Source organism: Nuphar pumila, chromosome 6 (assembly GCF_984573655.1).
Source record: "Nuphar pumila chromosome 6, dmNupPumi1.hap1.1, whole genome shotgun sequence".
NCBI lineage: Eukaryota > Viridiplantae > Streptophyta > Magnoliopsida > Nymphaeales > Nymphaeaceae > Nuphar > Nuphar pumila.
Genome location: NC_143254.1, coordinates 91863539 through 91888769, shown reverse-complemented (window position 1 = coordinate 91888769; position 25231 = coordinate 91863539). Strand labels below are relative to the sequence as shown.

General features: G+C 37.8%; 1 protein-coding gene across 2 annotated transcripts; it reads right to left on the bottom strand.

The window, feature by feature from the left end:
• Positions 1-3966: 3966 nt before the first annotated feature.
• Positions 3967-20491, bottom strand: LOC149835143 (uncharacterized). Of its 2 annotated transcripts, none has more exons than XM_090011724.1 (7): positions 20284-20491; positions 17573-18040; positions 15446-15690; positions 12586-12786; positions 12400-12490; positions 11193-11394; positions 3967-4683 (listed from the first exon to the last, which is right to left on the bottom strand). In XM_090011724.1, exons 1-7 carry the CDS (start codon positions 20379-20381, stop codon positions 4342-4344), a joined length of 1647 nt encoding a protein of 548 aa, XP_089867850.1. In that variant the 5' UTR covers positions 20382-20491; the 3' UTR covers positions 3967-4341. The 2 variants fall into 2 exon arrangements, with proteins under 2 accessions (XP_089867850.1, XP_089867851.1); XM_090011725.1 differs by having other exon boundaries at positions 15458-15690.
• Between the last annotated feature and the right edge of the window lie 4740 nt (positions 20492-25231).

Sequence of the window (25231 nt, the reverse complement as noted above, 5' to 3'; positions counted from 1 at the left end):
ATTTGAATAAGGTAGGTAAAACTGGATTTTGGGTCATTTAAATCTTTGTTTTGGTTAATAAAACAGTGTTCTTTGTGAGCACGTGAAATCTAAAAGTTTTATAAACAACTTGAGTTTTTTCTTTAAGTCAAGCAAATCTGATCTTTTTGGGAGATTTGATAAATCATATTTTGTTTCATTATGTTAAATATGAACCGGTTTATGTGAACCTAAATATGTTAGTATGAATCATATGTTACATACATTTGTTTTAGCTAACTATTAATGTGTAGTGAAATCTGTAATTTTTGAAGAAATAAAACCTGAACTTTCATGATGAATCTAAAACTGTTTTGCTTGAACTTAATCTATTAAGCTACTGATTATGTGTTAAAAAGTTGGTTTGGAAAATTGATTTGAAGTTGAATTTACTTAACTCGACTAAATTTGAATGTCAATTTAAATCATCAAATCTAATTTGTTTTGGTTAAATCTAATTTTTTTATTAAAGAACAAAGTTGATTTTAGTCGATTATAAAAATATTGGTTTTCAGTCAAGTTATTAATTGGGTTTATAGTTGACATTATAAATCTATTTTTTTGGTATAATGTGTATGCAATTTTAGCCATGAATGTATTGGTGCTATGCATCAAGTGCATGTACCATGAATACGAATTGATATTCCTCTATTTATGTGTAATAGTTGTTCACTAAAATTTTGCATTGTCATCTAAATATGTTAATTTTTTAATGATTACGAAGGAACCACTAATGGGCCTTCGGAGGCCAGATGCTTGCGTTGTTCTTAAAATGACAAGTTTAAAATGCATTGCAATATGATTTCATTCTGTTTCTGAGTTAATTATAGCATATGCATTACATCATTGAAATTGACAAGATAAAAGCCCAAATTTGATAATGCATATTGATTTGCATAACTGTTATTGTGTAAATAACCCTTAATTAATTAAGAATGGTATAAGAGATCAAACAATGTAACAACTATTTTTTCTTGATTAACCTCTTAAAAAGTAAGATCCTTAGATGACGATCATGGGGGACCACGAGGATATTGAATGTCATATGCATTATTTTCTCTAAGAACTCGATGAGTGATTGATGTTTTCAGCCATGGTTTTAAAAAACTCTCACTACTTTGCACGAGAGTGGTGTTGTTTGACTCAACTGCAGTTATTGATAAAACAAAAAAAGTGGTGTCAACGGGTGATGATGTTGTTGTTGTCCCGACATTAGATGATGTTTCTTAATATTCTGATTTAGGGTGATTATTCTCAACATTGATCAAGGGACATATACAAGACCTAGTTAACAAAATATAATTGTATGATAAGATGTCATTGGAGACTGCCTTGAATCTCGAGACTTTAGTTTGTTTTTAGTATCTGCAAGTTTTATACAAGATGAAACTTAATTTGTTGTATTAAATAGGGACATGAATTTAAAAACAATACTTGATAATTAAATTAAAAAGTCATTCACGAAAGTTACAGTGGTTCATGCATCTCTAAATATTTATATGACATGGTTTTTTGTTGCTTAAAATTAAACTGGTTTATTTCTCAAGTATGTGTTAAGTGTGAACTGTTGCTAGAGCCCTATTAAACTTATGTGTAATTTTGTTTATGCCATCTTCCTTAATGTTGAATTTTGACAAGATCTCGTACAAGAACTTTAGTTCTTACCTCATTTTTAAAAACTTTTTTCAAGTACTAAAGCTTAGTGACGATGGGACTGACTCGTTGAAAGGAGCGAGGGTTATAATTTGTTGGAGTGAATTCTGACTCTTTTAATAGTTATGATTTTTTGAGAGATTTTAAACCCTAAATGAGGACTATTCAATTAAATTAAGTTTAATTTCAATTTATGATTTGATTAATTTTTATGTGTGAAATGTACATTGGGTTGTGAATACAAAATCTGTAATGTGACCCTAGATCCCTAGGATATCTTTTCGCAATATTTTAAAATCATTTATTTGTTTAAAAAAATTTGCATTTTTTTAAGTCAGTTTTGGCCCGTTGCAACGATAGCTTGGCAGGACTTTCCAATGTGAATCTTGCATCTTATAATACAACAAAAAGGAAAATCAGCCACGACTTAACCTCATGTGAAACACAACTAAGCACATAAATAACAAAGTTCTAAATTACTACCAACATGTCCACTAGAGTAGAAATGTTAAAAAAGTCAGGAGGGGCATTGTGTTTTATGGGCTTAGAATAAACCTTTGCATGTGATAGAAGCCTTGACAGTTAACAATGTCATAGTCAGACACCAACAAATTGCAAGTTGGAACAACTTTGCAAGTCATTGACAAACTCTCCATTTTACCATACTCCAAACCCAGCTAAGTTGTTGACAAGAGACTATCAGGACCACATCATGGTGGCAGAAATAAAATAAAGCACCCAACTCTGGACTTGCTCCATTGTGGTCATTTCTTTTTTCGGCTTACTTTCATGGTTGGTTTAACCCTAACATGGCACAAACCTCTCTCTCTCTCTCTCTCAAAACAAGAAAGAAAATTATGTTCAATCCCAACAAACAAAGCAAAATTATAGAAAATATCTCAAATTCTCAATGCATTTACAGTTAGAAATTAAGAAAATAACATAACATATGAATTATAAAGAATATAAAATGTACAAATTTGCAATCGTGTCATCATATGTTGGAAATAAGTGAGATTTTGAAAATCATGCAATATTTCAGGATTGTCACAGCTTTTGAATGTCCCAAAATATTGGGATATTTTTTATTTTTCAGTAATATATGTGAGTATGATTTTGCCCTGCCTACAAATTTAAACCAGGGATATCGTTCAGGCGAAAGAATTAGATCCCATAAAGCCGTTTGAGCCAGCAATATGTTGATGGAAGCCTGGGACAGCTCGGTGGGACTAGACTTTTCTCAAATTGAAAAACTTAATTCAAGCACAACTAAGAAACAACCCATTATACCATGCTTTACGGATGTCAACGGGCCAGGTTTGGGTCAAATATCCAGCCAAATCCAAATCCGATTAGTTGAATTAAGTAAACAAAGTAGCATCCCATTAATAATCAGATTCAGTGTGTGCAGCTTTGCATCTAAACCTGACTCCTAGTCTGAATCAAATCCAAATATCACAAATAATTCAACCCAATTATATATAAAATATATCCAATTAGTTAATCAGATCAGACTATTACCTTTTCCCATCCTACTCAGAGCTTACTTTTTCTCAAGGAAAACCTTGGTGGACTGCAGGGACGTGCTAGATACACCATCCCATCTCGTCTTTATATATTGCTTGCAAGGCACCTGATAGCACATGTTTAAAGCAGTTAGCGGTGGGATACATCAACAACCCACAGCTCCCTTTTCTTGTCCTTATGGAGAAAGGGGATACTGCAAGCAAAATCCTTGTAAAACTCTCATGTTCTAATCAACACTCTCTCTCTCAAGCAAGCAGTGTAGTAAATATAGCCAATTTGACAGAAGCAATATGATGGGCCACATTCACAGCGACCGCTATCATGAATTATCTCGAACCATCAAACCTTCAAGTTAACATCCAGTTACAAATCCTCAAACCAGCGCTGTGCTGATATGTCTTTGCAAGTCAACAATCATTAACATCGAAGAGTAGAAAAATGACAATCATAGGTATTACTCAATAGCCCAATAATTTCCATCCATACTGAACTGAACAGAAAAACATACAACGTACCACTACCTAACAGACCAACGGCACGAGCTTATTTTGTAAATAACTGTCATCACAAGCAGATATTGCTTTCCCTCAGAAGCTATAAATCTTACATAATAAAAAAAGAAAATAATTGATAGAAAATAGACACGTTGCATAAGGGCGATGTAGACATGTATAAGATCAATAAATCTTTCTAATAATAAAAACAGTCGAGGCATACCCACTCACCCCAATGCAACTGTCATTCGACTATGAGTGAACCAGAGAACGATAGAATTTAAAAATTGCTAAAGCGTTTTTTATTTGAACATCTACAGCAAAATATACTGCTGAGGCCTAACAAATAGTGAATTCCTTCAATTAAAACACATTTAAGAATCTCAAATTTTGCCTACCATGAAATAAACACGGCCTAGTTTTACAGCTTCCTAACATCAATACATTTTAAAAAGCTAAATCCAGTCTCATGAATCAACTACCCAGCCACCAAAGCACCAGCAGCATTCGTCGCATACCCTGAGAACCAAGACCCTAGCTTTGTTTTTTACATGTTCATTGCTTTCCTTCTCCCAAAAGCCGTTCCTGTTGCTGCAACGCCTGATTCTCAGAATCTCGGGCCACTGGACACAAAAACTTTGCTCATTATTTACTTTGAGTCCAAAGTTTGGACACTAGGATCGGGAGCTTCACTGACACCATCAGCTCTCTCAGGAGATGAGACTGGAGGTTTCTTTGATGGCAATTCAGGTTTACTGATCGGTATGGGAGAAGCACGCTTCACACCTCTCCCAACAACGCCAAGATGCACAACCTGACTACTTGCACCAGCAGCAGATGCTGTGGGCATATCAGCACCACTGGATTTGGCAATTGACTCAGTTACAACTGTGGACGGCTCACCAGTTTTCTTAATTGGAGCATCTGTTTTAAAATTTTCCATGATTTCTGCCAGGGTTGGAAGGGAGGGCATTTCTTGGAGATCTTCTAGCTGCAAAGAACCAAACAACATCATTGATGTACTCCCAAGAACAAAATCTTACAAAAAAGAGCATTTAGACATATAAATACAATGCAGCAACTTATTGGACTAGGAATCAGAAATCAACAGTTTGAAAATGTGCATGCAGCCATGCATGTGTAGACATGTGTCAGTGAAAGCGCTGGAAAATGGTTCCAGATGGACCACCAAGTTGCTTGGAACATAGCAACAGAGTGTCTCCTTCCTGTTCCTGCATTGCTTTGAAATTTCTCTATGCATTTGAGTTCTGGACCTACTTAGCCATTCCATAATAGTTGAATCCTCCCTCTTTCAACCTTTACACTTTGTATTGACGATGTAGTTAACATTGTTGAAAGTAATCCAAATTGCAACTAAAAGGTTCTCCGTCTATATGATGTTTCCTTTTTGCTTATTTCTTACTTTGACTTGCCCCTTTGTATTTTGGCGACTTCTGGTTACCTTTCTGACATTTTTGAATAAATCCCCCCTTCCCTCCCTCAGAGATGCAGAGGGACAGTCATCCACAAACACCACCCTAAAGGCTAAGACATGTTCCAAACTTGAGTGATAAAAGAGAGAAGATTTGAAAGAATTTGAAACTAGCAAATGTAATATACAAGAGATAATGTAAAGGCTGTTGAAGTTGCCTAGGGTGACTGCCTTAAAACAGAAAAAGAAAACGAAAAAAGAGAGAGAGAGAGAGAGAGAGGAAGAGAAGAATTGTATATTGCTAATTAGGTCTAATCTCACTTAAATAGAGAGATTAGACTAAAACACCTTAATTATAATAATGCCCCTGACCTCTTAAGTAGTTACTAAACTACCCATATGCAACGGTGACTGCTTCTCAACACTCCCCCTCAAGCTGGAGCATATATATCAATAATGCTCTCGCTAAGGGTTTTGTGAAGACATCAGCAATTTCGTTCTCTGAAGATATGTGCTTGGTGCAAATGTACTCAGTCTGAACCAAGTCATGTACATAGTGACAATCCACCTCAATATGCTTTGTCCGTTCATGAAATATTGGGTTATTAGCAATATAAGTAGCAGCTCTATTATCATGTAGTATCATCTCCATAGGTAATGAGACTTTCACTTGATGATCAATCAACACATATTTAACCCACATCATCTCAGCAGCAGTTTGAGCCATAACTCGATATTCTGACTCAGCGCTCGACCTGGCAACAACAGTTTGTTTCTTACTCTTCTAAGTAACCAGATTTCCTCCAACAAACACACAGAATCCAATTGTAGACTTTCTATCAACAACTGACCCTGCATACTCTGCATCTGAATAGGCAGTAACATCTAAAGATGGATTTTGTTTAAACCATAGTCTTTTACCAGGAGAGAACTTTAGATATTTGAGAATCATCATTGCAGCATCCCAGTGAGTCTTTGTAGGTTTGTCCATAAATTAACTTATCTTGCTCACGGCTAAAGATATGTCAGGTCTGGTCACAGTCACATATAATAGCTTGTCAACCAAGGAGCGATAATGACTACAATCCACATACTCGGATTTCTCATCAAACATATGAGACTTGGGATCCATAGGAATCCTTGCAGGTTTGGCACCTAACATCCTTGTCTCCTTCAACAGGTTCAAGACATATTTCCGCTATGACAGAACCAGCTTGTTTTTACTCCTTGCAGCCTCTATGCCTAAGAAATATATGAGTGGTCCCAGATCCTTAGTCACAAAGTGTTTCTGAAGATGGGACTTTGTGTCAGAAATGTCTTTTGCACTGTTTCTTGTGACTATAATATCATCAACATATACTATCATAACCACAATCCATGTGCAGGTCTTTTTAATAAAAAGAGAGTGATCTGAGGCAGAGCGGACAAACCCAAATGTTGACATGACCTCAGCCAGCTTGGAAAACCACGCAAGGGGACTCTGTTTGAGACCATAGATTGCCTAGTTCAACTTGCACACCTTTTGACACTGCCCCGGAACTTCAAACCCCAGAGGTTGTTGCATGTAAAATGTCTCCTCCAAGTCTCCATACAGAAAGGCATTTTTCACATCAAACTGACATAGAGACCAACCATGGTGCACTACGACTGACAAAACAAGACAAATAGTCCCAAGACGAGCAACAAAAGAGAATGTTTCAAAGTAGTTCACCCCATAAGTTTGAGTGTAGCCTTTTGCAACCAGGCGAGCTTTAAACCTTTCAATCTATCCATCTGAGTTATACTTAATAGTATAGACCCATTTACAACCAACAATATCAGCCTCAGGCGGAGGATCAACCAAGTCCCAAGTTCTCCGAGAAAACAGTGCATCCATTTCATCCTACATGGCCTTCGCCCATTTGAGGTCCAGAAGAGCGTGATGATGATTGAGAGGAACTGAGGTAGCAGATAATGCTAATACAAAATTCTTTATATTTTCACCAAGTCTTGCCTCGAAAACAAACTGAGAAATAGGATGAAGTGTACATTGCTTTTTTTCTTTTCGAAGAGCAATAGGTAAATCACCATCAACAAGAGAATCGTCAGTAGGGTCAGGAACACTCACCTCTGGAGAAGCTGATGGCACAGGCATAGAGTTGGGTGGAGCTCGATGTGTGTACACCACAGGAGGATTTTTGTAACGAGACAGAGTCGGACTGGGAAAAAAGGCTCAAGACTAACAGACTCTAATGGAAAAAGAGGGAATGAATCACCTTGACTAGCATGTATTCTCAGAGAAGTACTAGACAAATATGGGATAGACTCAAAAAAGGAAACATATGCATTGACATACTCTCTATGGGATATGGGATCATAACAACGATATCTTTTTTGGTGCTTGGGATACCCAGCAAAAACACATTTTATAGATTGGGGTGACAATTTATCTCGGTTGGGACCAAGTTTATGCACAAAGCATACACAACCAAAAACCTTTGGTGAGATAAGAGAAAGACGAGCTTCAGGTCTGAGAATTCAAATGGGAATACGATCCCCCACAGAGGTTGAAGGCATACGATTTATTAGGTATCCCGCAGTTAGAACCGTATCTCCCCAGTAAGACGCAGGCATATTAGACTGAATCATGAGGCAACGGGCAACATTTAGAATGTGTCTATGCCTACGCTCCTCTACTCCATTCTGTTGCGAGGTATGAGGACAAGAAGTCTGAGGTTGGATCCCAAGATTTTTGTAAAATTGTAATAATTCAAAGGATTTGAATTCAAAAGCATTGTCAGTGTGAACAACTTTGACACAAAAATTAAACTGAGTTTTTATTTCAATAATCAAGGATTTAAGAATAATGGAGACTTCAGCCCTATCTTTTAACAAGAATACCCAAGATAATCTAGAAAAATCATCTACAATGACTAAATAATGACACTTAGAACGACTAAGAATTCTACTTGGACCTCAAACATCAACATGAAGAAGATCAAACAAATTTTGACTTGAAGGACTCTGAATGGATGAAAATGAACTCCTATGATGCTTCCCAAGCTAACATGCTTCACACAGCAGAGTAGTGGACGGCGAAACGTGAGGAATAACTCTACGCAATTTAAGCAACGGAAGATGACCAAGATGATGATGCCAAAGCAGCGGACTAGAAGAGGACTCAACTGCGGAATGAACAGAGCCAACTGGTTGGTGTAGATAATAGACTCCACCTTCCTCATAGCCTCCACCAATCGTCTTCCACGTCAGCAAGTCCTGAAAAGTGCAACAGGTAGGATCAAATACTACTCGACAATTCAATTCTTTTGCAACACGACTAACAGATAACAAATTTTGAGGGAATGAAGGGGCATGGAGAACATTTGATAACTAAAGAGTAGGGGAGATGACGATATTTCCCTGGCCAATAATGGGAGAGGAACTCCCATCGGCAAGAACAACCTTTTTATAATTAACAACACTATTCAACTTTGAAAAATCGCATTCATTTCCACACAAATGGCTAGATGCCCCGGAATCAATAATCCACCTACTACCTTGGCAAGATAATTCATCACCTGCAGAGCATGCAATATCAGCCATGGGGGAACTATACGAAATATGTGCCAACAAATCATCATACTCAGCACGAGTGAGTGTAACCGAATCACTAGGAGGAACAATGGGGGACTCAGGTTTGGCCACTTGTGTTGTAGGAACAACTTTAGCTGAAGATGCGGGAGGTCGACCATTCTCGTCAAAACATCTATCTTCTAAATGTCCAAATCTTCCGCAGTAGGTACACTGGAGCTTGCCTCGTCCTCACGGACCTCGACCACGTCCACGGCCTCGAGAATTAGGAAGAAAACATCGACCTCGGCCATAGGAAACAGACAGAGCAGAGATTTGTGATTCTGATTAAGATGAAAGAAGGGACATGGCAAGCTTGCTGAGTCGATTATATGCCTCAGCAAGAGTGGGAACATCTGAACTTTGGCAACTAAGAATTCAGTTGACAAGCCACTCAGAAATCGTGCGACCATGGTATGCTCCTGGTGTAGTTTTTGTTTGTCACAACATAATGGTCTATGAGCATTCAATCTCTCAAAAGTTGCCTTCACGAAGGCATAATATTGGGCTAGAGTTTGTTCTCCTTCCTGCAATTTATAGATCTCCTGTTCTACTTGAAGAATACGACTAACATTAGTTTCTTGAGAATAAGTATCTTGCAAATTATCTCACATTTGCTTTGTAGAGGTGTAATAAATAAGCTCGTCGGCTATGTGAGGTTGCACACTATTCATAATCCAAGACGTAACAATATTATTGTCCTCTTCCCATGTAGCATACTTTCCAATTTTGTCCGTAGGCTCATTTTCCAACAAAATATGTTTTCTACGATGCCCTGAAACAGACATCATGAACGTACGCGACCATCTAGCATAGTTAGTCTCATCCAACTTTACAGATGATCCATATGAAAATGGATTTGCAAAGGCTTTATAATCAGACACAGTTCCAGTCTTCATGTCTGACCTCTGCATTTCAGCCATGAAAATACAACCACACGCAACTACCAACCGCTGAAAACTCGGGTACGACGTGCACACCAACTACCAGTCTGAGAAACCAACTCTACCAGATTTTAATCATACCGATAAAATCTTAAAAAGTTGTTGCTACGCATCATTAACACAGTCAGGGTCTCCCTGCTGCTGCGTGCACATACCTGCTCCATCGACTACAACTTCAGCCGTATTGAGTATTGGCTGCATCACCATCAATCGACCCTTTTTTTTAGACTTCGACAGTGGTCATGAGGCTGTTGTGAAACCCATATTTGTCTTCCACACGGTGGTCCAGTCACGGCAGAAGCAACGGCGACCCCAGCGATAGCAGCGACGACCAACGACTTTCACACAGTCGCGTCACCTGCGCACGGAGGCAACCCCAGCGATAATGCAGAGGCGTCTTCAGGCAGCGACGTCTCGCGGTAGCGGCTGAGCAGCTTCGTCGGCGACGATGTTAGTCACCCAAGTTGGGTGGCTCTGATACCATGTTGAAGTTGCCTAGGGTGACTGCCTAAAAACAGAAAAAGAGAGAAAGAGAGAGGAAGAGAAGAATCGTATATTGCTAATTAGGTCTAATCTCACTTAAATAGAGAGATTAGACAAAAACACCTTATTTACAATAATGCCCCTAACCTCTTGAGTAGTTACTAAACTACCCATATGCAACGGTGACGGCTTCTCAACAAAGGTAATACTAGTATTCCTACCCATTATCATTTGTTTGATGAATCATATAAAAGACAAAATACAAACCGAACTATCAAGATGCTTGCAATTCTTCTTCCAATCTCCTGTTTCTTCTTATTATTTCCGCTCTCTTTCATATTCCCATTCTTCTTTCTTTTTCTTCTCCTCTCACACATTTTCAACAGGACCAATATGAATAGGCTTCCATGGTTTGAGCTGGCTGATCCACGGCCTTGCCTGGCTCATGTAGGGAACAAGTGGGCTCTTATATACAGTGTCCTACCTCAGACAGGTCAGTTTCTTTAATTTCTGTCTTGAATCTTGTTAACCTAGTAACCATTTACAGTTTTCACAAACTCTTACCTTTTAATGGGATTTCTCTTGCTTGGCATTTCATTGGCATGAACCATAAGATTATTTAACCAAGATATTTGACAAAAAAAGTACTAAATCCTATTGCTTGCTAACAATAAAAATGGCAAATATCATATTGGTGATCAGACCCATGCAACACTCCAATATAAATGCAAAAATAACAGTGATATATAGAAAAATGAGGACCTGAACAAATAACTATAAGATCAGCCAGACTAAGAATGACTCACATCAGATATTAAAAATCAAACATAAAAAATTATTTAATGGATCAGGAACCCCTTGCCTAAGTTTCCCAAAACAATGCCTCTAAACTTCTTAAATTAAAAATAAAAATAATGGGAAATTCCTATAATACAAAATCGAAGGCAGCTGATTGATGTTGTCGAAATGTTCAGAAGACCATACAAAAATGTTCACCCAGATATTAGAACCAAAGAGAAAAAATCTACTCACCTTCGCATTGAGATCAACTAGCAGTTCATCAAGGCTTTTAATCTCCTCTTCCTTCTCTAAAGTAGAATTATCAGATGAATTATTGACTTCAACCTTCAGTTTATGAGATCTAGTCTCACAAACTGAAATAGCCATCTTGCAATGCACTATAGCATCTTTAATCTTGTTGTCCATCTGCAGTGCCAAACATAACTTGAAATGTCTAAAAGCAGGGTCAAGGATGCAAGCATTCGAACAGATTAAGTAAATTAGGAATAAGACACAGGTTAAAGTATCTTGCAGTACATGAAGAAAACATCTGGCATCTACATGTTGCGGCAAACTTTCAGCTTCAAATTAAAAGCAAATAGGCACTTTGCACAACTGCTACATTCATGGAATATGACTTTCATTTTCCTCCTCCTGCCGCACTAATGACATTTTGCAAGGTGGAAAAAGCAAATCAATGAACCTACTCAGGCAAATACTTAAAATGATTGGCTTTTTCACAAAATACAACCAAGTACACATGAATGTCCTCTAATGTCACATAGGTGAGGGTGCGGATATGCAGATGCGGCACTTTAAAAAAACTTGGGTGTGTGCGGGGAGGGTATATATATAATTTTTAACAATTTTAATTTAACACTGCATGTATGTGTGCATTTATATATATATATATATATATATATATATATATATATATATATATATATATATAATATAGATAAAACTAGACTTGGTTAGGGTTAACTGAATCTACTTTTGGACAGAAATGAACCTCAGTGTGGTTGACTTCACCTGACACAAAGGAAGCTGTGTCCAAGTGTGGTGCCCTGTTAGAAGAGTCTGTGTTACATAGCACAGATCATAAGCCTAACGAATTTAAGTCCCACAAAGTTCAATCTTGGCTCCAAGCCTCAGGAATTCTACCAACTCACGATTTTGGACATCATGATTACTTAAAATTGATATTGTAATATTGCATTTCCAAAAGTTTATAAAAAGTAAAGTGCAAGGGTTATTGAAATTATCAAACCAACTCCTACAAAGATCTCACACACATCCAATATAAAATGGTAAAAAAGAAAAGGTGAAAAAATAGATAGAAAAGCATCTAGAAGTTTAATCGTTGTTCAACAAAAGAGCATGACAAGATGTCAATACAAATGTTTGTTAAAAAGGAATGTGCTAATATATTTCAGAAAGAAGAAAAGTCAGTGGATACATTTCAGCAAGCAGGCGGCTGTCTGGTTCAACAAGATGCTCCAACATAAAGAGAGCCTTCTTGTAGTCCTCCAAACAGGTCTCAATATCCTCTGAAATAACAGCAGAAATAATCAGATTCAACCAATGCAATTCAAAGTTCGGACGCTTGCACATGCATGCTTTAAAGTTTAAACTATCAACTTACCTCTTTCCAGTGAAACATCTCCAAGTGTTGAAATAATATTTACTTTCTCCATGGTATCACCTGAGACATTCTTTTCAACAATCACCCTAGCAATGTCTAACATATTAAATGCAAAATCCAGATCAGACTCTTCTTCTTCACCAATTTCTACATCTTCCGTGTCTTCTCCATTCTCATTTTCTTTGTCATCAGCATCCTGGTCTTTTATCACTCAAGTTAAAATGACTTTATCAGTATAACTAAAGAAAAGCATTGTTTCCAACACATGCATGTTCATCTACAAGTCATTTTTTCTTAAGGAAACAAACAATTCTTAAAGAAACATGACCAGATGCATGCAATTGTGTGTTACACATTCAGAAGCAAAAAGATGATCAGGATTATGTGTGGAATATGTCCCATTCAAACAGTAAAGTGTAAAAAAATTCACTGATTAAATCCTGACAACTAGCCACCTTGAATGTGGCCCAAAGGATATCCTGGATTTTACATACTGAACATACCCGACCCAAGCATGTACATGATGATAAAGTATCATTGAAACACAGGACTAGTCCACAAGTAGTGCTAGGCTCACAAGCAGCTAAAATGTGCTTTTACTAACAGCTTCTTCAAGCTTGAGAACAGGGTGTAACAACCAATCTCAATCCTGGTTCTAGAGATCGATAAATAAACAAACTTTAGGCCCAAATTTGGCCATGTTCAACAATAATTCCACATTTTGTCTTGGCTATGTCTCAGCAAGGCAAAACCTCAGGACATTCACCATTTTAAAAAAATCATAAAAATAATATGACAATAAAAAATAGCAGGTTTTACAAGAAAAAATGCAAAACGTAAAAGAAGTACAAAGGTTTCTAAATTGTGAAAAGACAAAGAACAATAAGATCATACTTAAACTAGCTGCTACATACAAAAAGACCAGCCTAGGATGACCATCTCATGGCTATTCAGAAGGGAAAAAATTGAAAATATCACAATATCAATATCACAGTGCATAACAGGACATCAGTACTCCAATATTTTCATTTTAACAATATTCTTGAAAATATCATGGCTTTTTACATTTTAAATTGGTTTTCCAAGTCACAGTTATAAACTTATAATATCAAGATATTAGTGCTGAGCCATTCCAAACTTGAACAAGCTAGTTTGGGCTGAACTCAAGCTAGAACAATACACAACAACAACAACTACGCCTTCATCCCAAAATTAAACTCAGGTTGTTTATGCTCATACCATCCCAAACTTGAAGAACTATGCTCATGTTCACTGATAGAAGCTGAAGTTCAAGCTTGGCTTAACTGAGCTCAAGCCCCTTACTTTCTATTAACAAGAGCTTTCTATGCTATAAAGGTGAATAAATGGGACTTACACCAGTGACCTTTGAAATGCATAACCTAAGGGTCCACCACTGAGCCTGAGGTGGATCTTTTTTTATTTTTGTAAAAGCCCGCAAGTTCATAGATATGAATCTACTCAAGACTGGCTATCCAAGTCTGTGTTGGCTCAAGTTCTATGGCCTCTAGCTCATCTAGTCAAGGTACTAAATGATGTCAACAAAGTCCCTCACTGCAGTGAGCATAAAGATGTCTGCAAAGCTTTACCAAGCCCTCACACAGACTCAAAGCTGCTACCAAGAGTCATAACTCATAAACCAACCCAAATAAGTTCTTAGAATTCCGTGATGAGACAGCCTTCTGCAAGCATACTCCAAATAGAATAGTAATCATCCCAAATTTGATGTGTTTTCACAAGTTCATGGACCACGAATAATTTCATTTAACAGGCATGCCTAAGTTGAGCCAAGCCAAGCCAAGCCCATGCAGTCTAGTCTGCTTCTATGATAACAGGCTCGGGATTGTCTATTTTATCTCTCTAAATGACCTCAAGCTAAGGTGACATCAAGATGATAACAAGCAGCTTCACTTGTCACTCAGCCCTGACTCAAGCGCAAGCCTTGTACTAGGAGTACCAAGCAACAGGCGACCAGGCTCAGCTAGACTGCAAACAATCACGTGTAAGCATACAAAACTCAAACTGATTGGTCTTCCAAATTGCAATTATGAGTGTGCTTGAATTTTCAAAAAATAATTTAGAATCAAGTTAATATAAAGATACTACTGACAAGAAAGAATGTGGCAGATAACAAACAAAGCAACGTCTAAACACAAAGGCCTAATAATGTTGTGAAGCATGACCAATCAACTATAATGGAATCTCAGACATCGTATGAAATGCCAACTAGTCAACCACCAATAACCAAGAAAAGAAACAACATGAACATTTCACTTTAGATATTAGCCAATTAGCAAAAAAACAAATGAGCAAATCATGTAAATTAATGGAATGAACACTTACAAGTACTTAATATATTCATCCATGAGCAATTCAGATAATATATTAGCCAATTATGGAATTCATCATACATATAATGCATGAACGCAAACACTATCCAAAAGATGGAAAGAGAACTTATTAAAAAAATGCTAATATATTTAGCTTCCAGTATGTAGTCAGTTTTAAGTTTCAGCCCATAGTGATGCCTCTTTGCTCATGCTTGGGCATATTGTATCTGTCCAAACAGAAATATGTTCATGAAGAGAACAACCTCATGCATTCACAATATGAATATGCCTAGATGCAGACAATTACAGTGTTACCAACAATTCACAAAATGATATTCGAGTTAATGGGTGGCTGCAACCAAAGGTGCGTAATTTTCTATTTTTAACTATGATACACTAAACAATGATATGTGCAGTGCATTCTAGCTTGCTCTTAGTGTTTGCACAGTAAGCAAACAAACCAGATATGTGCAAAATGTACTATGTAAGAAGCAGAAAGAAATGATACATACAGACACACAAACCTTCGATCTGTTTTCCCAATTTGTTACTGGAGTTCGCATCTTTTTTCTCGCTTCTGTGGCTGGAAGCTTCACCTTTTGCCAGCTTTCCACGTTCAATGGAGTTTGCTTTCTTAGTAACAGCATCACCAAGAGCTAATGCCTCATTCTCGTCTTGTGCTTTGTAAAGAAGTGCACATCCATACTTATAGTATGTATGAGCACACTCTGGGCCAAGTTCACCAAAATGACCAACTCTGAGCAAACAAATGCATAAAGTCAACGTTAGTCGTCAAACACCATACTAAGTTATCTACATTTATCATACAATATGAACTGTAGGCAGAGGCGGAATCAGAAGTCCAAATTAGTGTGGGCACAAATGTGTGTGCTTGCATAAGAGAGAGAGAAAGAGTTGCAGGGGTGGAGGAGGGGAGGCACAACAACAGGTCAGGGTGAGCACTTTCCCGCCCTGGCCCATATGTGGCTCCACCCATGACTACAGGAGACTTTCATTCTGATATCTGCATCTTTGTATGCTGTTTTAGTAGGTTTGCAAACAGGTCAGATTCAGGGAGGGACTCTTGCAAAATTTGGCTGTTCCAGATCCGAACCGATCCGATTTCCCAATGTATTTTGGGATCCAAAATCTGAACTGGTTGCATCCCCATATTTTAGAACAAAGAAGCGGGAAGAAATCAAGCATTGTATCCCATAGAAATGATTTGGTGATCTTCATATTTAGGAATTTTACAATTAACATGTAGCATGTCCAGGCATACAAAAAGTGCACCACTAATATATTTGGCATTAAAAATCAGAAGCATGTATTTATGCTGAAACCAACATACCCTGAGCAGGAACTAAACTATTGCAGTCCTGTACACTGTATACAGAAATTAATCTAGATTTTCAAAGGTTGACAAAATGTATAGCCCGCCACAGCATATTGGTAAGCCTCTTCCTGTAGAGTCGTTGCTGACTCTTAAAGTGGGTGAAGACCTCTCTTCACAATGCCATTATGAGTTGCGACTTGTTGAAGTTGGCAATGGCATCCTTTACGAACCCTAATAAACTCAACTATTGTTTTCAGTTTTTTGTAATGGTTGGATTTTGGGCTTTAATGAAAAGAGGAAAAAATTTAATGTTAGTCTTAAATTGTTAAGGCAGTGGGGGCCCTTGTGAACCGCCTCTTACTAGTATAAATAGGTGTGTTTTCCTTGTCTTGTAGCATTCAAGTTTGAAATGAAGTTGTAGTTTCATTGTGAAACTTCTCTTACTTTTCTCTCTCGATCTTGATCGAGCTTACTACGTGAGCATTGAAGTTGGCCTTCGTGTGGCTCGGAGATTGGCTAGGTCTTGCTCACTACGTGAGCAGCTTCTTCGGTTCGGGTTGGTTCGGTTCATCCTAGTGCGGCAAGGCTACGACTCAGTTCAACTAGGCCCTGCCCAAATCTTGGTGTGTGGACCCACTTGTATTGGGTTTGAGTCAACCACAAGTGGTAAGAGCTCATTGTCTTGGGCTCAGGAACACGACACTTACAACCACACAAGCGATGTCATTCTTCATCCTCAACATTGTAAAGATGTGCAGCCACCTTTGTCGAAATCAACCCATACATTCTTGTTACTTAAAGTTCCGTCCAGCAATAACGGATACTCTACCGAATTTCGAGGGGATATATAGGATTCGGAAATTGGAAGAGAAAAATGAGCAATCAGTCCAAGAACCAAGGGATGCATTCTAGAGCTTAAAATGAACTCCGTTGATAGAAACCCTTCAAGATGCAAAATGATCATAGAATATAAGGGATAAAGGATTGGTTGCCGCTACAATTTTATTTTAACAAAAAATAAGAAGGTAAAACCCTCACGACGCACGCTAGTTCTGTAGAGTGCAGCCCTGGATGAAACAACGCATCCAGAGGCAAAAGAACTCATTCTCTGAACAACAAAAGTCTTCAGAAGACAGAACAACGACCAAAATTGCTCGAAGCATCCATGGACATTAAATCAAATGTCTCACAAAGACAGATAAAAGAAGCTCGATTCAAGTGTAATGTAAGCAAGAAACGTTCTTCGCCAGATGAGGTTATCGGCATAAAGATTAAATAAATTGTGCAAGGTCACGAATAAAACCTGATCTCGAGAGCGCGGCTAAACCGATCGACGGCCGATGCGTAGTCCCTGTTCTTCATAGCATCGGATCCCTCCTTCATCAGCTTCTCTGCATACTCTAGGGTTTTCTCAGCAGAATCTCCGTCCGCAGACGCTTCTTTGCCGCCCTCTGCATCGTCTTCCGGCACATCCGAGTCTTTGGAACCTGCGGAATCTTCCGAGATGGGAGCCGAATCTAGGGTTTCCTGTAACGCCTCCGGCACCGACCCTTCGTCTTCCTTCTGGGGAGGAAGTGAAGCCTCAACATGGCCATTTTCGACGCCCGGAATTGCCGAGGGCTCGCTCGAAGGAGGTTCCCCTTCCGGTTGGACGGCGTCCGGTCGATCGGCCTCCGCTTCTACGATTTCTAGGGGCTTCGCCTCGGAGATATCAGCATTCGCGTGCTCCTTTGTTTCGCTCATGGTGTCTCCCGCTTCCTTGCTTTTCCCTCTTTTTTGTTTTCAGAATGAAGAGACGAGATGGAGGTCATTATAGTCGGGAATGCGAATGATCCAACGGCTCTCGTGCGACGGTGGACGATGGCGGGAAGGAGCACCGCCCGCATAATTTGATGCGAACGACGGGTGAAAACTATTCATACCGTGGCCACCGTACTCATGTTTCTTGGATGAGGCGATGGCTACACCGTCGATTTTGTAATGGACGGACAAATCTTGCCCTGTAAGAAAGGAACGCCCTAAAGGGGTTTGGCCTAGTGGGAAGGGAGCTTATTCCGCTAGGCAAGCAGTCTAGGTTCAAATTCCATGGGCATCATCCTTTATACCAAGACGAAATATGGCCAGGGGTAAGCCCACTAAGATTTACGCTGCCAAGACAGTGATAGTAAGTACTGCAGGTAGCGACAGCTGACTAGGTTTCTGATATTGGTGGGGGGTTTCTCCATGTAAATATCAAAAAAAAGAAACTTAAGAACCCAAATAGTTTTTATGCCCGCTTAGTAGGGGTGGCAAAACCTGACACGACCAGCCAACCCGCCTCTTAGGCGGTTCGGGTTGGGCTTAATAAACGGGTCGACCCGCCTAACCGATTTATTAAATGGGTCGGGTTCGTGTTAGAGGTATGCCAACCCAGATGACCTGTTTAATAAACGGGTTAGGCGGGCGGGTCAACCCGCTAACCTGCCAACACGTTTACCCAACCCAACCCGTTTATTAAACGGGTTGGCGGGTCGTGTCGGGTTACCCGTTTAATAAACGGGTCGGGTTCGTGTTTGCCACAACCGACCCGTTTAATAAATGGGTCAGGTTCGGGTTGAGGTATGCTGACCCGCCAACCTGTCCGGTCAACCCACCAACCTGACCCGATTGCCACCCCTAGTTCCAAGTATTATTATTATTTCTACGTGCTTTGGAATAGTGACTTTTGCAAGCTTTTGTTGGTCATATATGACCGTAGCACTCTCTCTCCACTGCTTGAAACTGCCTGATAAATGACTTTGTTCAAATAAAACACTTTTGAATGTACTTTATTCAGATAAGCATTTGGTAAAACTGTTTACCGATTTTCTTTTCTCAGCGAAAAAATCGATAAATCCCAACAAACTCAGTAACGAATAGCCAAGGCATATATCTCTCCCTTATAAGACAGAGGTGCTCAATCAAAATTATATGAAAAGTGAGAGAGCATACCCCCTCTTGAAGAAGGTTTATTATGACCATACCTTTCTACTCTTCTTTCCTTCATCAGGTTCTTAAATCCCCATAGTGATATCAAAACTAAGTTGTTGTTGTGTGCAAATTTTTGCCCTTATTTTGTTGTTCGAAGTTATCGATCATCGATCAATGTTGCTACTTAGAACCGCAAAACTCCGATCATCGATCGGAAAAAACAGATACACAAACAACGACCAAGGTTAGTATATATATACTTTTTTAAGGGGCTATCAAAATCAGAGGGACCTAACCACGTCTGAATCAATGACCCCTCATCCTCTGTCACCAAATTTCCAACCACAGTCGGTGGAAATCTGATCATCGGATAATAGATAAGAATATATAAGGGTGTCATTTTTTTTAAGGGGACGTTTTGTTTATAAGGCACTATCAGATAGGTCGTCGGATTCTACATCTAAAAAAAGCATACCTTAAATTGGGTCTGCCTATAAAAAAAAAATTTAAACCCTTCTGTTTTTCGATTTGGGGAAAACCCCTATTGTTTTGGGATTCCATTTATTTTTATAAAAAAAAAGACCCTGAATCAGGGTTTGCGTCCAACCTCAAGAAGGTTGTGGGTTTTCGGTGACCTCTAAATGGAAAAAAAGTTTTTTTGTTTTACTGTCGCCGAGATAAAAAAAAAACAACAAAAAGGGAAAACCTTCACTATTTTTTAAGAGGCAAACCCAGGTTGGGGTCTGCATCTGCTTCCAGAAGCCATCGTCGCCGGATTCGAGTGACCGTGGTCACTGGTTTCTGGTGGCCTTGGTCACCGGGACCAGACACTCAGCTATTAAATAAAATAATAAACAAAAAATTTGGGAAATCATAGGGGTTCGCAAGTCATCGGCAACCCCTATTCTAAAAAAAAAATCCCAACCCGACGCTAGCCTAAGCACCGGTGGTAATCTCCCGATTCCAGCAACAACAAAAAACAAAGGAAGACACAGTGAGTCGTTGATATCTGACGACCCCTGTTCTCAAAAGAAAGAAAAAATCGAAGGGGCGAAAGAAGAAGACCTTTTCTTTCCTCTCTCTGTCGCCGCTACGTCCAACGCTGCAACAATGGGGCTAAGACTTTCATGCAGCCCTGTTGGCCCGATGGTAAACTCCTGCATCGATGGGGCTAAGACATTCTCATGGCCCTATTAACCCAATGGTAAACTCCTGCATCGTTGGGGCTTGTGGGGGATGACCGAAAGAAAAAAAAATCAGAAGGAAACAAATAACATTTTTTTCTTTTCTCTATAGAAAAGCATTGAACCAAAAAAAAAATTAAGAATCAGGGTTTCTTGAACTTTCATTTACTTTTATACGCTTTAACAGGCAAATTTATAAATTTGCCCCTCATCTTTTTGGTTAATATAGATCAAGCCCCTGTCTAGTTCATTTATATTTTTGTTCCTATTCTTTTATGTTAATGCATGTTATATCTTGTTGCAATAAAATTATACCTTTGCCCCTGTTCTTTTTAGCTTTTATATCTATATCCCTCGCTTTACAAAAGAGGTCCTTAATTTCTGGTAATTTTTTAGAAAGGGATTTGAACTCTGACATATATCCAAAACAGACTTATATTTCAAATATTTTATAGAAAATGCCTTGGATTGTTTTTTGGAAAGTCCTGTTTTTGGGGTTCTATTTTTTTTTCTTCATTACTCACCTTTGCAGTTTGCCTCATTGATCTTTGTTTTATTTGAATTAAGAAGAAATTGATTGTCTTTTTTTTTTGTATTTGCATGACAAAATAAATTTGATATCATGAATTTGCTGATTATGAACATGAGATTTGATGAGTACATAGCTAATATTTGTTTTATATATCTTTTTGTTGAATGTTGGATATATCTTTATCATGCTTTATCATCATAAATACTTAAATTCAGAAAAATGATTAGTAGGGTTTGTGCAACTGAATTGGCCAAAATTGATAAATTAAATGAAATCAATTTTCATATTTAGAAGAAGAGGATTCCTCTCGTTTTGACCTTAGAGGGCATCGAGAATGCCCTCACTACCTAAATGAGAGACCTTGGTGACAAAGCTACTAAAGAAGACAAAACTACTTTTCTCAAATATAAAAGACATAACATGTTAGTTATAACCATTATGCTCACCAACATGGATGTCAATCTAATTAGGGTGTTCGAAGACTACCCTACAACAAAGTCTATATTTGATGTTATTTCAAAAAAAATATGATACTACCTCTAAAACTCGCATTCAATTGCTCTTTGACCAATATAATTCATGTAAGATGCAAGAAAATGATAATTTAGTTGATCACGTGAACAAAATACTAGTAACGGCAAAAGACTTGACGATTGTTGGGAATGCGATTCCTGATCGTATGCAGATATCCACTATTTTGCGTAGTCTCTCATCTTCGTGAAAGATAGTGCAAACTGCTCTTAGACTGAACTCAAAAAATTTAACCTTATAAGAGCTACCTGCTCAACTTAAAATTGAGTAGCAACATATATAGCAAGACAAAAAAAGCAAATTACACTTTATAAAAGATGCTCCAAACCACAAACATAGCCCTTCTAGATGTGCACATTTTAAGAGAAAGTTTTTTAAAAATAATAGCAAATTTGATAAGAGAGAAGGTCTAACATACCGCAAGTCACAAAAAGTTGCCTCGTAGGTAAAGTGCTTCAAGTGTGAAAAACTAGACACTTCAAGAAAGATTGCTGAGGTCGGATAAACAACAACAATAGCAATAACAACAAAATAACTAGCAAAAGGAGATGCACAGTATAATTTGTGTGATATCAAAATGTTCTTATACGGACCAAGTTCTTTTTATATGGTGTCTGGACTCTGGGACAACACGTCATATAGCCATGAGCAATGAAGGAATGGCATACATGATTGAGTATAAACCCGATGCACATCGAGTGTGCATGGAAAATAATACACATTTTGATATTATGAGCGTTGGGACTTATCGTATTAAAACTTCTAGAAACAATATTATGTTGTCAAATGTCTTGTTTGTACCATCCATGCGATGTAATCTAGTGTCTCTTTCAACCATGGTTGCAAAGGGTTCTTGAGCTAAAGAATTTTCATGGAACAACCTAAAGGTTACATAATAAAAGGCAGAGAAGATAAAGTATATAGGTTGAAAAAATACCTATACGTACTCAAGCAATCACCATGTAAATTTGAAAAAATACCAATACGGACTCAAGTACTTAAAGTTTCATAAAACAATTACATCATTAGGGTTTGCGAAAAATAAATTTGACCACTGTGTTTATATTAGAAAAAAGTGAGAGTAAATTTGTTATTCTTTCACTGTATATGGATGGCATTCTTTTATCTGGAAATGACAACAATATGATTGTCAAAATCAAGTCATGGTTAAATTCTTAATTCAAGATGAAAGTCATGGGAGAGACATCCCATGTTATTGGAATTAAAACCACTTAAGATATAAATTCTAAACTTCTAAGCTTGAGTCAAAAAATGTATATAAATCATATAATCAAGAAATTTAAAATGAGTGATTGCAAGCCTTTTAGAACGCATATGGTCGAAGGTGTTAAATTGAGTAAGAATGATAGTCTCGGTGATAGACAAGAAAGACTAAATGTCCCTTATATGTATGTTATGTTATGCACAAAGCCTGATATCAACTTTGTTGTTGGCTTCCTTAGTTGCTACCAAAGTAATCCGGGTTGGCCTCACTGACAAGCAATAAAAAAATTATTTTGATATTTAAAGATAATATAAACTTGAAATTATGTCTTTAAGGTGATGCTTTAGAATTAACTGGATATTCTTATGTTGACTTTGCATACAACATAAATGATAGTAAATCTACTTCTAGATATATTTTTCTCTTCAAAGGATAAACAATTTCCTAGTCTTGTAAGAAACAAAGTTACATAGCTCTGCATACTCAGAAAGCAAAATATATTATATGTAATGCAACTGCCACATTTGTCATTTGGATAAACTACTTCATTAATGATTTGAAGCAGGATATAACCAACAAGCTAGTTCAAAATTATTATGATAACAAAGTTATCATCTCTTATGAAGAGTGGAGTGAACAATTTTAAAAGTAAATATATAATGGTGAAATATCATTATATTCATAACATGATTGAAATGAATAAAATCAAAGTAAGTTACTTACCTAATATGATTGTTGATCCCTTAATAAAAGACATATCAGAATAAATATTCTTGAAATATGTATCCTGTAAGGGATTAGGATATGCGTGATAAGACATATTGTTGGATGAATAACTAAAGTATATAACTCATTACAAAAATATTAATGCAAGTGAAATACTCCAATAGTTTGAGGTAAAATCTTGCATCGTGATTATATTCACATAGCTAAGTGAGAGATGTTGGTCATACATGACCATAATGGCCATGTTTCATGCATTGGGGAGATAGGTGGGCCCACTCTCTCTCCAGCACTTGAAATTACATGATAGAGGCCCTTATTTAAATGAAACACATTTGAACATACTTTATTTGGATGAGCATTTAGTGAAAATGTTAAACGATTTTCTCTCTAAAGAGATAAAATCAGTAAGTCCCAATAAACTGGGTAACAACTACTTAGGGGGTGAAACCACCAACATATATCTCTTAATTATAAGGGAGAGATGCTAGCTCAGAAATATATGAAAAGGAGAGTGCAGACCCTCTCTAGAAGAAGGCCTGTTACAATCATACCTCTTTGTTCTTCTTTTCTTCATGTATGCACATCAAGTTCTTAGATCCCCGCAACCTTTTGATTTGTAAGTGTTTAATAGTGCTCGTTCTTTTTATAATCCAAGAAAAAAAAATTGCACTAATTGCACATTGGCTAGCTTGGGATTAGTAAAACACTCTTGGTGACATTCACATGTCACCCCTACTAGGTGAGAAGGGAAGCAGATCAGGTCATGCTGAACATGAGCGTTTTTGCTCATGCCGACATCATGGTCGTCTGTTTGCATTTTGGATGAATGCCAGGTGGTTTTGTTGACTTTCGAGCTTTTTAAAATGCAAATCGGATGACCACGATGTCAGCATGAGCAAAAACGCTCGTGTTCAGCATGACCTGATCTGCTTCCGGTGAGAAGAGCCATGTTTGTTTCTATATAGTTTTGTTGAAAAAATCAGGTTCTGTTTGGGAGAAGGGTGTCCAGGAGTTAAGATTATATGTATATACACATATTATTTGTAATGTATATTAAATTAAATATGTAATATAAATATATTATATTATATTATATATACACATGGGTCAAGCTGGGCAGCGGCCGAGTCTGTTTCAGCCTGGTTCGGGTTGAACTTAAACCTAATTCATAAGCTCAAGCCCGGCACATGACAGGCTGGTCCGGGCAACCGGCCTCATTGGCCTCTTTTGCTTAAAAGTATATTCATCGAGGAATCAGTCGGAGTTGAAAGCCTGAATCCTTGACATGGCCCATTGGCTCAATGAGCCAATGTGAAGTGGGACAGGTTCAGCTAGGTCCGACCCAAACCCAATTAATTAGGTAAGTAATAAATAACTAACAAGTTCTTATGTACCCAACTAATTAATTTTTTTTAATTTCCATAAAATTAATACAATTAATTAAGTAAATAATAATAGTTGCTAAGTTATGATATAATTAATATATATTTTAAAAATTTATATATTATTTAAAATTAATAAATAGCTCAAGCTTGTGAGGTTGGCCCGATAGCCCGCAAGCCAATCCGAACTCCACCCATGTATATAATGGGCCAGGTTTCAACCTAATAGCTAACGAGCACAGTACTAAAACCTTGATCCAAACCCAGCCCATGGCGGGCCGGATCGGCTTGGCAATGTCGCCGTGCCAACCCGTAGTACTAGGTGGATGCTCATGCTGATCTTTATCATAAAAGATTCGCATCCGAGATTCGGTTCTAAGATCCGAAAACCCGATCTTTTAGCACCCTAGTTGCTACCTGTAGTGTAGATAAT